The following is a 17,041-nucleotide window of genomic DNA, read 5'->3' as shown; positions in this document are numbered from 1 at the left end:
AACAGTAAGAACAGTGAGATGGTACTGGATGAAGTCTGCAGTATTAATACCATCTGTACTGATTTTTCGATCCAATGAGTCTGAAGAGCCTGGGCTTTGAAAAAGCATTCAGATCCAAGGTCATCAGCCAGCCAAGTCTGGCCCATACTTCAAAACGAAGGGGTTTCTGTCAGCCAGGCAGTGACTTCAGTCTCATTCTCGACTTTGACACCCGCTCATCTCCTCCACTGACATTCCCAGCTTCATCCCTGTCCACAGCTGAGTGTGAGATCTTGGCTGTCAGTCTTCTTTTTCTTGCTTGTTGCTCAGACATTCCTGCTTTGGACATAGAACACGTCAACCCTCGACGCACTGGCCTGACGCCTGCAAGCTGAGCTCAGTGGGCGGACAGAGCTCTCATGACCCAAAGGTCAGGGTCTGGTGCCTGTCTCCTTGGCTGGCATTTCTCTGTTTGAAGGCAGACCTTCGTTCCACCTTCCGTATCTACACCATCCATCACGGAGGAGACAGGCCAAGGGAGTGTGAGCGACACCGTGGGAAACCTGGCTGTCCCACCAGTAGGAAAACAAAGCCTTCGGCTCGACTGTGGCGTGTTTGTGGATGGGGGCCCCGCCCTGCTGCAGGGGTGATTTCTAGGCTGAACTTTGTGGCCATTGCCCTGTACTGTTAGCCTGTACTAGAGTCACTGGTCTCCACCAACCTAAGGCTCTGAAGGAAAAGTAGATTAAGACTTTGCATGTGTGTTGATTTCCTCACCTCGGCGAGGACCTGCTCTGTGCCCTGAGCCAGGGCGATGGAGATCCCCCACCCCCACAAAGCAGGAGCCCCTGGTAAGAGGGAGACGACCACGCAGCATGCCAAGGGCTGTTGTTGTGCCACCTTAGGGGTTTTGTGTATTCAGAGCAGGGGAACCAACAGTGAGCCAGGTCCAGGAAAGCTTCTCAGAGAAGCTGATGTCTGCTGAGTTCTGAACTAACCAAGCACTAAACCCCCCTTGAGTAGAGTCCCGTCCATGAACGTCGGAGGGGCGGTCCCAGGGTGCTTGTTTCCCGAGTGTAGCTCTGGTTTCATGGATCTGTTCTTCCTCCCCTCCACCCCCTGGAGCTCCCATCTTCACTAGGGAAGCAGAGGGAGGCCCTCATTGTATGAGTTCCCCTTTTCTTGTGGGGAAGTCCTCACAGTTGTTGTTTTGTACCTTAGTGTTGTTCAGTCGTGGCCGACATGACTGAGCCTGCAGCATGCCAGGCTTCCCTGTCCTCCACCATCTCCCAGAGTTTGCTCAAACTCATATCCATTGAGTCAATGATGCCATGCAACCATCTCATCTTCTGTCACCCCCTTTTCCTTCTGCCCTTAATCATTCCCAACATTAGGGTCTTTTCCATTGAGTCGGTTCTTTGCATCAGGCGGCCAAAGTTTTGGAGCTTCAGCCTCAGCATCAGTCCTTCCAATGAATATTCAGAGTTGATTTCCTTTAGCATTGACTGGTTTGATCTCCTTTCTGTCCAGGGGACTCTCAAGAGTCTTCTCCAACACCACAGTTCAAAAGCATCAATTCTTCGACGCTCAGCTGTCTTTAGCTCTTAGCAAAACTCTGAATTAATTCTCCAAGACCCCCATGGGCAGAAGCACCTTTTCATGAGTCCTTCCAAAACTCCCATTCTCCAATATACTGGTCTGCCAGAAACAGTTGTATTGTGGAAAGAAGGAGTGTACAGTATAATATATTAAAAAAAAAAAAAACTTAGCAATTTAACCTTTGAGGGTACCATAACACCAGTAATTTTACACTGTTTAAGGCTGCAGAATTCTTTGTTTGAACAGCTCAGAAGGTACAAGGTAAAGCATATGAAAGCAAGGCTGCTTTGTTCATAATTGAAACTACAGAGTGCTCGAACTTTGCTTTCTCATCTATAAGAGCCCTGAGACATGGGGCATCCCCGGGGTCCCCCAGGGTTTTGCAGGGCCTGGCTGGCAAACCAGCAGTCTGGACCAAGGGTTTAGAAGGATGAAGGTTGCACTCATCTTTACAGACTCCCACTAAGTCAGACAGCCTGGGCTAGTTAATAAAATCGCTCTGACAAGAAGATGCTTGTAGGAGTCTGGCTCTCAAAATGGTAGTTTTAAGCGGGATTCGGCAGCTCTGAATGCCATCTTCTTGGCAGTTTTCTGGATCCGATGGTGAATCTCTGGGTCAGGGTTTCCTCTTGGATCTGAGGGAGAAGACATTTTCACGAGGAAAGAGGGACCAGCTCCCTGGTAGAAGGAAGTGCAGATAAGCCCAGAGAGGGAGGGATTCTGGCCTTTTGAAGTTACCCAGAGTTTCTTGTCATGTTTATAACCTTAACTCTCCTGTTGATAAGTGTTCAGTAGAGATAAAGCCACCAAACTTGACTTTGCCAAATGGGCAGTTGCTACCTTAAGCAAGCTTTGTTCACAGTAGCAAGAACCTTGATGGGAAGGACTGTTTTTGAACCATTTTTCCATTGCTTTTGAACCTTCCCCTGAGAGGCTGGCTTTGCCTTTGATCTGGGTTAAGGAATGCAGATCCTGATTTCTGTCCATTGAGGTCTGTTTAAGCCCAGACTTAAATTCTTTGATTTCCTTCATCTTCCCATCCTGACTTGGTCCCTGGCACTCCAAGGAAGACCACAAAAATAACAGGATTTTTCTAGCCTAGGCAAGGTGGGGTGAGTGGTATGTGCTAAGGGTAAATTGTATTCCTTAAGCATGAAAGGAGTTCCCATGGGCCTTTAGTAAGTGGCACAGCAAAAAACCTCTGTTTTTGTAGAGAAAGTGGATGTGAATTAGGAGGGAGAAATTCTGGGTGGACATGCTATAAAGGTCATGAGAAATGGGAGAGGCTTTCAAGAAAGGGCTGCTCACTGTCCTTCCTGGGGAGTCTGAAGCATGTCAGCCTTGATGACTCCCCAAGCCCTCTTTCTCTCATTCATTCAACTTAATTCGGATATTCAGGCAGTGTTTGTGAAGCCCCTGGCCCGAGACAGTCCCTGTGCCAGTTGTCTGTTGCCAGCGCTGGTGCTCAGATCTCTTCGGAGTCAGGATGGAGGGCTTCCTGAAAGAAGTAACTTGACACCCCATCCTGAAGGAAGAGAAGTTAATCAGAGTGGAGACAGGGAGAGAGTGACAGACAAAGGGAACGGTGTGGCTGAAGCCCCAGAGATGAGAGAATGAAGGGTGCTTGAAGAGCAGAAAGAAGTTCGTTGCTGCCAGACAGAGAAGAGCATGGCGGGAGAGAGGATGTCCCTGAGCAGAGGTGGGGCATGGCAGGAATGATGACGCAGGAGTTGGGGAGGAAATTGGACCTTGAGAGCCATGCTGTGCGTTTGAGCCTAGGACAGTCTGGTCCTCCCCTGTCCTCTTCTGGAATATTCCTCCACCCACCATTGCATGGCATGGGTTTCAGCCAGGCTGCTAACAGGTAGAATCTTCTTTGAGGGACTGGAGCAAGAAATGGCTGTGGAACCCTCCTCTGGCTTCCTGTGGTCCTTAGAAATGTAGTCACACTGCAAGCGCACATGGTTCTCAAACATCTGTCCTTCCCCCACCTCCCACCCGGACCTGAATGATGGCTCAATTTTTAGACTCATCAGAAAGGCTTCAGCATAAGGGACTGAGCTTAACTTGGGGTTGGGGGTGGCAGTGACGGTTGGTTAGCTTGTTGACAAGTCAAGCATTAAACTTGATTACCAGCTTTTAATCTGTGCATTTATAAATGTTTTAATTATACAAGGAATATATTCTTTGTACAGTGAATATATTCTTTGTACATAATGAATGAATTATACAATGAATATATTCTTTCTATGAAGGCTTTAATGAAAATAAGTGTTTGGTTTAAAAAAAAAAAAAAGGTCCCTCTTCGCTTTCCCACGTTGTTCTGAACTGAATCCTTCCTGGCCTTTTCCTGTATATTTAGATGGGAGCTTTGGATCCCTATTAATCTGCTATTTGCCCTTTTTGTTTCCTTAACTCAACAGTATATCCTAGAGATGTTTCCACATTGATACATACGGACCTGCTTCTGTGTTTGCAACTTGCAATATTAAAGAATGTTGATGAACTATCATTTGTTTGTATCCCAACTGATGAGCCTTTAGCTTGCTTCCAGTTCTTCTCTGTCTCAAACAGTGCTGTTGCGAACATCCAATATGTACTTTGCGAACAGTAATAGAGGTGGAATTACCAGATCAAAAGTTACATTCATTTTATCTTTTAATTATCTTTTTAGAAAGATAATCCAAAAAGATAATTTTCTGATTTTCTACAGCAAACATATGTAACTTTTATAACTATGCCCACAAGTATTTGTAGTTAATCTTTGCCTCTTTTTAAGAAGAGATTACTGGAGTCTATGACCAAAAAAAAAATCTCTGTATGAAAATAGACAGTGTATTATGAGGTGGTTGAAATTGCCTTGGTTTACTTCGTTGAGAAAGTATCTGCTCTTAAGTCTTTTGCTAACATTGTAAGTTTACCTTGAGGATACATACTTGGGCACACGCACACAAGCATACACACATTTATTCACTTTTGTTCCTTCCTTTAATAATGGAAGTGACCCAGCGAGGTAATCCGGATCCCCACCATGGCTGTGGGCGTAAAGCGTCCTGTGACACTTTATGCTGTGATGATTTACCCTCAGGACTACACTCTGCATTCAGCATCCAGACCGCACCATCATCTTTTCAATAAAACCACTGTCCTTGGAAATGTCAGAAGACTCTGAACTTAACATGTGGTGCGCAGGGAGGTGGGCTGGAGCGGGAAAGAGAGAAATGAGAAACAAGGGTCTCTGAGGCTGAAGCGGGTTGTCAAAGAGGAGCTCTTCTCCACTGCATCCCATACAAAAGCCAAGCGTTCGTAGCTGTTGCCAAGGCCGCATCCATGGCTGACCATCGTGGGGGCTGACTCTTCTGTTCTAACCAACGCAATCCTGTCCACCAACCGACTACACGTGATCCAAATGGCAGGCTGAGTGACCGTTTCCCTCTCTCTTTGCCTCTGCTCCCCAAACCTGGGGACTCCCCAATTGCAGAACTTCCTCCGTTGCCAAAACAACAAGACCAACTACAATTTGGTGTGCGAGACACTGCAGTTTCTGGACTGTATTTGTGGAAGCACCACCGGGGGTCTTGGTCTTCTGGGACTCTATATCAACGAAAAGAACGTGGCCCTCATCAACCAAACCCTGGAAAGTTTGACTGAATACTGTCAAGGACCTTGCCATGAGAATCAGGTAATTCCATTTTTCTTTGAGGAGGTGGGGAAAAAGAAAAAAAGGTGTATCATTTTGAAGGCTTGATGACATGGACTAGTTGAGAAGTCATATAGCGTCTGGCTGTAGAGCTTGGGAGTCAGGAGAACCAGAGGCCTCTGTCCAGCAGCGAGGAAGGAGCCACTGGACTTTATTATGTTTCAGGATGTGACCTGATCCCAGGCATCAGCGGGCATCCTGGTCTAGGCCCAGCTTGATTTGGTTTGAATGGCCCAGCTCTTAACTTTGCTGGGAATACATGGTAAAGTTGGAGGTAAATGAGTAAGACCAGAAGACTGGGCTCTGTTTCAGATATTAGGGAAGACACATAAAGGGACCACCTCACAGAGGAGGTTTTAACTTGACTAGAAAGAAGAGCCTTCCTGGACATGAGACCATTTGAAAATAATATGAGGAAAACATACGGTTGATGTTCAGAGATGAGAAAGACCCGTTAGCGTTTTTTAAAAATTATTTGTTTCCTTATTTACCTTTGGTTGTGCTGGGTCTCCACTGCTGCAAGGGCTCTCTCTGGGTGCTGCGAGGCGGGCTGCGCTCCAGGTGCAGTGGGCAGGCTTGTCATGGCGGTGGCCTCCCTTGGTGCGGAGGACAGGCCCTAGGCGTGCAGGCTCAGGAGTTGCAACTCCCAGGCTCTAGAGCGCAGGCTCAGCAGTTGTGGCGCATGGGCCCAGTTGCCCTGCAGCATGTGGGATCTTCCTGGATCAGGGATTGAACCCATGTCTCCTGCATTGGCAGGTGGATTCTTTACCACTGAGCCACCAGGGAAGCCCAGGACCCATTGGTGCCTCTCAAGATGTATATTTTTGGAGTGGAACCCAGTAGAGTCATTGCTTATCCATGACATCGTATAGATTCTGTGAGGTTTTGCACTGACGCTAGAATGAGTATGGTTTTTAACTCAAATTCTAGCTGTGTCCTAGTTGGAGGGGATAGGCCAGTGCTTAAAATAGCCCATGATAAACGCAGTGGCCAGGGCAGGTATGACATGCTGTGTTACTTGGGAACCAAGGCCAGAACCTTGGCTCAGAAGAGAAGCCTGGCTTACGAGAGGGACCACTCGCTGTATATTGAGAATCTGATCATAGTTGTCCATGACTTTGAGGCTGGCGTTTGGTTAGATCCACCTTCCTTTCCAGGTTTCCTGATGAGACAGATGGTATAGTCTGAGTTAAAGTGAAAAGAAACAAACAAACAAAAAATTATAACAGGCCTGGGGGGAGAGGTTTTATCTGACATCTAAGTGAATTTCCTTATAACCTCAAGTTGGCTTTTCTGCCAAACTGAGGTCTGTGCAAAGGACCATACTGGTATGAATTCTGCTGCAAATGGGGATCTTACCTGGGGGAAGGTGATTAATTCTGATATTACGTGAATTAAAACTTGCTTTCCAAGCTCGAGCCTGAAGCAAAAGTGTGCGATACGAAAACCGAGTGATGTAGAGAGAATGGAACACACCTTTCAAGGGGAAACCGGTGCTCAGAACCCAGAATCAGTCACACACCATATTTTCCCTTAAGAACAAAAGCCCACTGCGCTGTTTGGATTAGATGCGGCCAATTTATCAGTTACAGCACATGGGGACTTTCCTACTGTTTACTGTTAATTCTGAAACTAGAGATTTTCATCTGTCTTTTATTTTTACCACTTTCTCACGGAAAACTTGCTGCCCTCCCCTAGAGACATGACTGGGAGTGGCAAACTTTGTGTTGAAATAGCAGTTCAGCCTGTTGGCCTTTGACGTCTGATATATGACCAGCCTTGTGCCAATGTCTGCGTGTGCCTCTTTTCTCAGAACTGCATAGCCACCCATGAGTCCAATGGCATCGACATCATCACAGCCCTGATCCTCAATGACATCAACCCTCTGGGAAAGAAGAGGATGGACCTTGTGTTAGAACTGAAGGCAAGTAGGAATTGAAAGCAGAAAAACAGTAGCATTTGGAAACTTTGCTGTGTGTTGCCTGTGCACGTGACGAGGTCACTGCTGTGAAACTAAATCCTGAAGACAGTTGTTTTAAACTCAATGAATGATCCACATTGCAAGTTCTGAGTAAAAGGCAGAACTTCGGTTTTTCCCTTCCAAATAAGGTCTTGGGAGAGGATATCAGTTTTTCCACTCACAGGTCACATGGAATAGGAACTCACACCCAAAACTAAGAAGCAAATTCAAACAGACTCCGAGAACTAACAACCTGATTCTGAAAGATGAAGACAGAGAAACAGTGGAAACTCCATTCCCTCTGTGGTCTCTCATTTCCCCTCCCCCCATTGAGGAAAAGGGCCAGTTGAAGAATAGTACCACTAAAACTATTGAGGACCAAAAGAAATTATTGTATGTTGATAGTATCAGGGAACACCTTTTACTGTTTTGTGATTGATTTAGCAGAAGGGAGGTTCATCGATGCTGGGTTAACATAAGGAAAGTTAAACCGGCCAGTATTGTGCCTCCTGGCATCTGATGAGTTTCTTTGCATCCTATACAAACAGATGACTGATGTAGAAGCACCTTTGACATGCTCACTCCCTCTGATACCAAAATAGTTTTATGGGGTGAAAGCAGTCGCTTCAAGATGCTTAAGCCACTGGGTTTACAAACCAGCTTGTTGAATATTTTAGAAGCTGATGGACTACTCCTGATGTTGATTTCTTGAATGTACAGGAAAATTAATTAAAAATAAAGTAAAAACAAAAGAACAAAAATCCTTCACTCCTGTCTTAGGGGTTCCGAAGATTCTCTGAGTCTAAAGTTTTACTTTTGAGAATTGGACTTGCAACCCAGCCTAGTGTCTGCAGTGTGTTTTGAAACGTTAGCCTCCCTGAGCACATGTCCTTTTTAACTGTTCCCGTGTTGGGGCAGGTTGAGATCTGCCCTCCATCTCACCCCCGCATGGAGCACCGGGCACTTTGTCACTGTCATGGGAGAGCCTGGACCTACGAAAAGCCAGTCTGTATCTATGGCATCAGTGGTGCCGGAGGAAAGGTCGTTAGGGAAGGTGGTAACACAGAAGCCCACGGGAGTCACCCAGCTATTTTTATTTCATTTTAATGTTTCTAACCCAGAGTCTACATTAATAGATAGTTTGGGTCTATCATTTAAATGGATTTGTTTCTTTGGGCTATTTTTAACTCCTGTGACAAATCCTCTTGTCGAAGGATCACCTCATTCAGGCTCATATCCTTGGCTACCATTTATCAGGATATATAAGAGGAGAACATGAAATAAACTGAGACCTTCAGGTGCTCCTCATCAGCATTTCAATGTCATTTTCAGCTAGTCCAGTAACCTGAAGGTTATTAGAGACATTTCTTCCCTGTGAAAAGCCATCTTTTGATGGCATAACAACCCTATAGAACTGCTGTGATCTGTGCTTGTGGAGAAAAAAAAAAAAATACTGCCCCCTCTCACCAAAACAACAGCCTTCGAGTCCAATACATGAAGAAGCGTGTGGATTATCATAGTCCTGGAGCCTAAAAGCTGAGATGTGCAGGGAGTGGTTATGTAAGAAACTTTGAACATAGTGGGAAATGATGGTTTAATATGCATACAGTGATCCCTTGGGTCCCTTTTGTTAACTGGCATTGGCTGTACTCTCATGATAATATTAGGGGCTATAAGAGCTGATAGTGCTATTTTAGGTCAGGGAAGTATAAGTATTAGTCACTCAGTCATGTTCGATTCTTTGTGATCCCATGGACCGTAGCCCACCAGGCACCTCTGTCCGTGGAATTCTCCAGGCAAGAATACTGGAGTGGGTTGCCGTTTCCTTCTCCCTTAGGTCAGGGAAAGGAAAAAAGTGAAGTCGCTCAGTCATGTCCGGGTCTCCGGCATTGTAGGCAGACGCTTTACCATCTGAGCCACCAGGAAGTCCTTTAGGGAAGGGAGGAATTACCTGAATTGTCAGCCTTCTCTAACCTGCAAGGCTGAATCACAGTGTTGATAACCAAACCCTGCCCCTGAAGGCATCTGAATCTGTGTCTCAGGGGCTTCCTGACCACTCTCATCGTCGGGGTCCCAGTGGATCCACCAAGCTCCCTCGTTTAACTGTCCCATGTCCACTAGGAGTTGGACCGAGTGACTCTAAGGGTAAACTGCAGCGAAACAGATGGGTGCCTCTTTGACCATCATCTGTTCCTGTGGACGTGTTTTTGGGGTCGTAAGTGGCACCTTCTCAGTCTGGTGCAGGTGGTTTTGGATATATCGGGTTGGCCAAAAAGTTTGTTCTATTTTGTCTGTACACTCTTACAGAAAACCCCTAACAAACTTTTGGGCCAACCCAGCGCTGGACCCACGCCCTCCCATGGAGCAGAACATTTGTCAGGATGCAGCCCCTGATCACCCATGGTTCAGGCCAGCCACCCCCTGGCAATTCCTCCTCATTTCTTCCTCCCTTGTGTCTCCAATTAGAACAACGCGTCCAAGTTGCTCCTGGCCATCATGGAAAGCAGGCATGACAGTGAGAATGCCGAGAGGATCCTCTATAACATGAGGCCCAAGGAACTGGTGAGTCGGACGGCTAAGCCCCTGGCCATGGCGCTGAGCAGCATCAGAACTTCGTGGGGGCCGGAGCAGAGTATCTCCTTCCTTGAGCTTTCTTTATGATGCCAACAATCAGAAGTACAAAGAGAACATTTGACTGGGGCCACTGACCAGGGCAGGGAGGTGACCCCTGTATGGAATAGGTGGCCTCTGCCTTCAGCACAGTCCCCAGGGAAAGCCTCCCCAGGCTGTTTTCCTCAGGGAAGGCGGCACCAGGAGGGGTGTGGGAGCCTGGAGTTCACATCCACAGCTCTGCCCTTCTCTGGGCAGAGAGACTCTCTGAGCTCCACTTCCCTGAAAGGAAGAGGATGGTATCAGCTAGTCCAGACAGTTGCTAGGGAGACTAAGCAGATGATTCCTGCAGAGCCCTTTGCGCAGTGCCCGTGCGTGGTAAACTCTTCCGGAACGCGCTCATTCATGGCTGCTCTTTGCTGTGGCTTTGTCCAGGGATCAAGAATTCACATCCCTTCTTGGTATCGAGAATCTGGGCAACAGAATAGTGGGGTTTTTTTTTTCCTGGTGTTGGGGGGCAGGAGGGTGGTGCTGATATTTTGGGTTTTTTAAAAAAGAAAACACACTTCTTTATTTTGGGGGGTGATGTTAACAGCTGGCTGTGACTTCCAGGCCGGGAGTCAGGACTGTAGACTGCGAGACAGCAACTGGCAGAGATGCTGAACCGAACTGAGGACGGAATTCTCTATTTAGACTTTTTCCCACGCAAATAAACTGTAACTGACAGACCTGAATGAGGCACTAAAACTGTCCTGCCACCTGGTGACCCAGTGTGTGCTTGGGGCCGGCTAAAGCCCCTTTATGTGTCCGTTTAAATAGAGTTCACAGCAAGCCCAGCACTTTGATCTCTGAGGCCAGGAGTGAGTTCTCAGCCTGAGACGGAAGTCCTCTCCCAGTTTACGTAAGGGCTTATGTAACTGGGGCTGGGGGTTGGGGAGACTGGGATCTGTCTCTCCTGACTGGGCATGGATGACTGAGCAGGGACCCCACTGCAGTTCCCATCAGTCAAGAACACACCCCATCCTGGATGAGGGACATGGCAGCCCCCTGGGTACCACCAGCTTCCAGGTTGCCCCCTTGTGGCTGAACAGCTTCATTCCTGAATTGCAGGGCAGAGTCAAAGGCTTCCTGGAACAAACGCGGTTCTGAGGAGTGCAGCAGAGATACCCTAATGTTGGGAGCATGTGTGCACATGTGTGTGTGCTCACATACATGTTGTGCGTTCAGGCTCCCACGTCCTGTGCGACACGTTGTCTGTTCAGTGTGTTTTTAAAGAACCGACAGGAAGACAATCTCGGAGAGTGAGGGCGTTGTCTCCACAGTTTTTTCCAGGGCCTGACCTGGTGTCAGCGCAGCAGTGTGTGGCCCTCTGCGTGCTTGGTCTCGGACACTGAGAAGTAATTCACAGTATTGTCCTCGCAGTGATGCAGGAGGCGGAAATGCCTCTGAGTCGTTAGAGAAAGTGATCAATTTTTAGTGCGAATTAAGTGTTGAAGGCGTTGTGTTCTTTTTCTCTGAATGATTGATTCTTGATAGGTTCCTCTGATAAACGTTGACTGGGCCCTGTTTTGTCCAGGGCGTTGTGCTGGGTTCCTGGGAGGAACTGAGAAAGGGGCAGAACCAACCCTACCCCCTCACAGGAAGCTGAGGCCAGCAGATGGGAGCAGGAAGGCCGGCACCCAGATGCCCTGGGAAGCATGCTCTGGGCGTGAGAAGATCAAGGTTAAAGCTCAGCTCGCTCGTGTGAATTTTGTCACGCCCCTTTGCCTCTCTGAGTCTGCTTCCTCATCCATAATCAAGGGGAATCTTTGACACCTCATAAAGCGTTGATGAGCCTTCATGTTTCTGAAAGAATAGTGCTCGGCGCATAGAAAGTGCTGGTAGATGTCATCTGTTAAAGATCTTTTCTTCATGTGGTGTAGGCTGCGAGGGACAGGGAAATATCTGAAGCCAGAAAAGAGTTTCATCAGCTATTCCTAAAGGCGAATGGTTTTCTTTTCTGCTTTTCCTGAAATGGCAAAGGTATGGGATGGGAAGAGATGACAGGAGGAGATGAAGAGATAGGGCAGGGCTGGCTTGTACCCTTCATTTGTATCATGTTAGTGTTCGGGTGCATTTTTTTTTTTAGCCACCGTCCCGTTCTAAAGTAGAAGGTCATAACAGGGAACTCTGTTCAATGTTGTGGGGCAGCCTGGAAGGGAAGGGAGTTTGGGAGAGAATGGATACATGTATATATATGGCTGAATCTCTTCTCTGTCCACCTGAAACTATCACAACATTGTTTATTAACTATGAAAAAAAAGTGAAAGTCGCTCAGTCGTGTCCGACTCTTTGCGACCCCATGGACTATACAGTCCATGGAATTTTCCGGGCCAGAATACTGGAGTGGGTAGCCTTTCCCTTCTCCAGAGGATCTTCCCAACCCAGGGATCCAATCCAGGTCTTCCACATTGCAGGTGGATTCTTTACCAGTTGAGCCACGAGGGAAACCCAAGAATACTGGAATGGGTAGCCTATCCCTTCTCCAGTGGATCTTCCTGACCCAGGAATCGAACTGGGGTCTTCTGCACTACTGCAGGAGGATTCTTTACCAACTGAGCTATCAGAGAAGCCCATTTATTGGCTATGCCCCAGTACAAAATTAAAAGTTAGGAGAAAAAAAAGGTGGACAGTCATAGATCAGCCACAGGGTGTCTGTTGGTTTAGGGAGAATGAATGGGTTTCCCTCTCCTGTCAGTGGAGGCTGATTGGCAGTGGCTGCCTAGGATTGTCTTAAGAAGGACTCTGAGGCTGTGTTCATACCTGGAGGAAAAGTGTACTGAGCCTGGTGGGCAGTGCCTGTCCCTGGAGGGGAGACTCCATGCGTGTGCTGTCACTGTCCGTCCTGTATGGGTCTTCCTGAGACAGGGGCTCTGTGCCATGGCCCTTCTTGCAGGTGGAAGTGATCAAGAAAGCCTACATGCAAGGTGAAGTGGAGTTCGAGGATGGTGAGAATGGTGAGGACGGAGCCGCCTCCCCCAGAAACGTGGGGCACAACATCTACATCTTAGCTCATCAGGTGCGACCCTTCCCCAGGCCCCCTGCCCGACAGTCAGTGCCAGCATTCCATGCATGCGCCCTTAAACTTGCTTTTCCTGTAAGGATTCAGCCTGAGGTTGTTTGGGCATGTGGTAACGTGGCTCACGGGTACCACCAGCCACCTGACCCTGAGTGCGAGGTCCAGGCTGCTTCCAGTGTTCCATTCCCGCAGGGTCATGTCCTCGGAAACCCCCGAATTTCTTAAAAGCGTTCCCACTGAGCCGTGACACTTGGATAGTTTATGACTGTGTCTCCAGACACTTGAAAGGAGTCTTAGTCTTTTCATAAATATTGATGAGTCTGTCTTAACCGTCTCAAGAAAGAAACCTCAGCTGCCTGGCCTATCGCACTTGGAAATCTTTGGGAACTTGTCACTCTGCCTTGTCTTTGTTTGCCTTTCGGGGGATGGAGTAATACTTCCTACCCTGGCACCAGAATGCCCTGTTTCGTAACTCGCTTCCCAAGTGGCTGGGCTTCTGAAGACACTTCCTCTTTCTGGAGGTTGACGTGCTTGGAGCGGGCTGAGGTGTGTGGGCAGCCAGGAACTCGGCTGCAGGCTGGTGCTTCTGGTCCCCTCCACCTCTCTTAGGTGGAGGCGTTTGATAGAAAACAGTGATGGGATTGGGCTGGAGGTTGATAAGTCCTTGCTCCTTGTCTCCTCCATTCCTAGCATTTAATTTAGCCCTTGGGAGTTTGGGAAGGTTACATGCACACTGCTATGTTTAAAATGGAAAACCAACAAGTACCTACTGTATAGTACTTGGAACTCTGCTCGGTGTTATGTGGCAGCCTGGATGGGTGGGGGATTTAGGGAAGAATGGATACATATATATATATGGCTGAGTCCCTTCGCCATTCACCTGAAACTATCACAGTATTGTTAACTGGCTATAACCCAATGCAAAATAAAAAGTTTAAAGTTAAAAAAAAAATTATATGCCCAAATCAACTTACTCAGTTTTAATGAGCAAGTACATATTGATAATGAAATGATTTAAGCTTCAAAAAAAATGGTAATGTAGCCCCTGTGAGGTTTCAGGGCGTTCCTTAAGGAGGCTCTGTGGGGTTGGATAGAAAACCCCACCTTCCTCCTGCCTGGCCAAGGAAACCATGGCAAAGTGGGCCCTTGAGTGGACATGCGCTCTCCACGCCACTCTGCCAGGCTCCCAAAATAGCTGCCGTGCAGAGCGAGCCTCAGTGGGGTACATGGGGCCCTGCCTTCACCCTCCAGCTTGCTGCTTGTTCCCATGCAACTTTTCTCCCCAGAGCTAGAAGGCAGCTGTGTGTTGCTGTTGCAAACAGAACTGACTCCCCTGTCTGCACTTGTGTTCTAGTTGGCTCGACATAACAAAGAGCTTCAGACCATGCTGAAACCCGGCGGCCAGGTGGATGGAGACGAAGCTCTGGAGTTTTATGCCAAGCACACGGCCCAGATAGAGGTAAAGGCCGGGTACACTTGGGACCCAGGCTCACGTCGAGGGCCTCCACAGTGGGTGCCCTGGGCTGGGGCTGGCGTGCGGTCACTGGTCTGAGTGGTAAACAGGTGGTGAGAAGCTACGGTGCACCAGGACCCACACTCAATGCTCAAAGCCTGGGACAGCCAAGCTGATGGGGGAGTAGACACCGAGCAAGGCCACACAAGGAGACGCGCTGTGAATTCGGAAAAGGGCGTGAGGACGACCAGAAGGTATCATGAGATGGTACCGCAGAAGGACCTGCTGGCAGCCTCTTCTGAAGAGTGTTACCCAGCGCAGACCTTCCGAAGGATGGGAATGAAGGGGCACAGCCAGGAGGCTAGAGTTTGGTAGGCCCCAAGGTGGGAGATGAAGGTGAAGAGGTGGGACTTAGGGAGCGGGAGTGAGAAAACACTGGATCAGAGAGGAAAGAGACAGCCCCAGGTCCTGCAGGACCGCGTCCGGTGTTGGCAGGAGGAGTCTGGACTTTACCCTCAGAACTCCACCTGAGGAGTAATACGACCAGATCTGCACTTGAAAACACATACACACACCCGCAAGAAAGAAATCATCTCCATTTTGCAGATGGGACAACACTGAGAAGGGACTCAGAGGTTGCGTCACTCAGCGAGAGGTCCAGTTCTCAGTGTCAGGGCTGACATTTTCATCCATGTCTGGCTGACCCGGAGCCCATGGGTGTTTTTAATGTTCCTTGCGTTGTCTCCTGGAGGCTGAGAGGGCCCAGACCTGCACCCGCAGGATTCAGGCAGTAAGGGATGGTGTGTCCTGATCAGCTAATGAGGAAATGCACAAATACAGTATCAGTGTCAGAGCAAGGATTTTGAAAGACTAGCAGACTCCTTTGGGGCATGTGAGACTTGCAGGATAGAGACATGTCAGAGGATAATCATACCCACGGTCTGGGGTCTTGCAGCTGTCCTCATAAAATGCGTCATTTCACCCATCAGTTGACCATGACAGTGTGTATGAGCACGTAATCCCAATTGATTGTTCATGACCAGAAGTTTGTTCTCTGGAGCCCTTAGAAGACAAGCTTCAGGTAGTTGCAGTGTGGAATGTCAGAGGGGAAGGAACCTTGGAAATGGTCTGGTTGAGCTCCTTGGTTCACCATCAAACTGACATTTGATCAGGTGCAGAGGTATTAACAAGGTCCCCCACTCTGCTAGAGGTGGAGAAGGGCTGGGATGGGTTTTGATTCCCAGCTGTACGTTGAGTGAAAGAGAGGCATGAATCGATCTTGAATAATGGAGAGAAATGGCCAGGCAGGGCGGCCTGAGCTCTTGAAATCCTGTTCCTGGGCAGCTGCTCATACCGTCCAGTCTCGCAGGACACAGAGAGTGCTGTCGTTCCCAGGCTTCCGCAGACCCACGTCCCAGCACTCGGGTCACACCATGCAGGTCGCCCTGAAATCTGAGCATCTGTTCTTGCCAGGAGACCACCTGTTCCTCCATTGTCTCTTCTCAGATCGTGTTCCTTCCGTGTAAGGGGGCTGATCCAGAGCCCCCCTGATGATATAAAGCAGGAGGGCTGTGGGGGACTGCAGACTGTATCCACCCGCTTTACCAACACCCGCCCCCCCAATCCCAGTTAACGAGGTTGGCTTATGCACCAGACTTGGTAACATGATCTCCAGTTTGATCTGGAAACCACTGGTCTCCAGACGACATCTCCGAGGATTCAGGGAGGCCGGGCTGTGGGAACCTGCCTCCTTTCGGAGTTTCCCACTGCAGCTTGACCTGAGTCATCTCTCCTGCTGCGCTGGGAAAAAAATCACTGGGAGACTGGGAACCAGAACTTCTCAGAGAGGGTGTGGCTCTGGGCCTCACCTGACTTGTCCAGCCCCTGGGGAGGAAGGACACAGGGAGGCCCTGCCCCTCTAGTACTGCAGCCTGAACCCCTTTGAAATCTCTGGCCCCCTGGGACTACAACTCAACGCAATGTTGAAAAATTTGAACAGTCTCCCCCAGACAAACTCTCTGGGGACTAAACCTGTCTAGGAAGAGCATGGGGAATATCTGTGAAGTGTCCACCCCAGGAATCAGCAAAGCTAGTTAAAAGAACAATGAGCATGATACCAATATTAAAAGAGTCTCGTTTTAGGCATCACACATGTTAGATGCTCAGAGGTCACTGCATCTGTGAAAACCGAAGATCTCCTTTTTGAGTTCCTATCTAGGGAAGAGAACCTACCTTTGCAATCTGAGAAAGGCTCTTAGGTGAGATTGGTCCCATGACCTAGCACTACATGGTACAGTGGGATCACCACTAGCTGTGTTTGGCTGTTTACATTAAAATTAAATAAAATTAAATACTAAGCTCCAGTCCTCAGTTGTGCCAGCCACATGTGCTAGTCCTCAGTGCCCGTATGTGAGTAGGGACTCTGCTTTCAAAGGGGCAGACACACAGTTGTGGCATCATTTCATCATTCCCGTTTTCCTCATTCCAGAAAGTTCTGTTGGACATCTGCAGCCCCAAGCCTCCTATGAATCTGTACACAGAACACACTTTAAATTGTTCCAGATTAAACTTCATCACAGTACAATTCATGGGTCTGAGGTTAGAAAAATATTTTGACTTTCCAAAACGGTTTTATGCATAAATCTAAGAGATACAGCCTAGTCCGGGAGTTACAGAATCCAA

General features: G+C 48.2%; 1 protein-coding gene across 4 annotated transcripts in view; it reads left to right on the top strand.

The window, feature by feature from the left end:
- Nucleotides 1-17,041, top strand: part of ITPR1 (inositol 1,4,5-trisphosphate receptor type 1) — a 321,362-nt gene that overhangs the window by 243,506 nt on the left and 60,815 nt on the right. For all 4 annotated transcript variants that reach the window (XM_068981702.1, XM_068981699.1, XM_068981700.1 and 1 more), the window contains 5 exons: nucleotides 5,060-5,260; nucleotides 7,092-7,202; nucleotides 9,705-9,800; nucleotides 12,784-12,906; nucleotides 14,261-14,365. In XM_068981702.1, coding sequence (XP_068837803.1) covers nucleotides 5,060-5,260; nucleotides 7,092-7,202; nucleotides 9,705-9,800; nucleotides 12,784-12,906; nucleotides 14,261-14,365 — 636 coding nt within the window. The remainder of the gene's footprint in view (nucleotides 1-5,059; nucleotides 5,261-7,091; nucleotides 7,203-9,704; nucleotides 9,801-12,783; nucleotides 12,907-14,260; nucleotides 14,366-17,041) is intronic.

This window comes from Capricornis sumatraensis, chromosome 10 (assembly GCF_032405125.1).
Source record: "Capricornis sumatraensis isolate serow.1 chromosome 10, serow.2, whole genome shotgun sequence".
NCBI lineage: Eukaryota > Metazoa > Chordata > Mammalia > Artiodactyla > Bovidae > Capricornis > Capricornis sumatraensis.
Note: the sequence above shows the minus strand (reverse complement) of the source record. Positions and strands in the feature narration are given on the sequence as shown.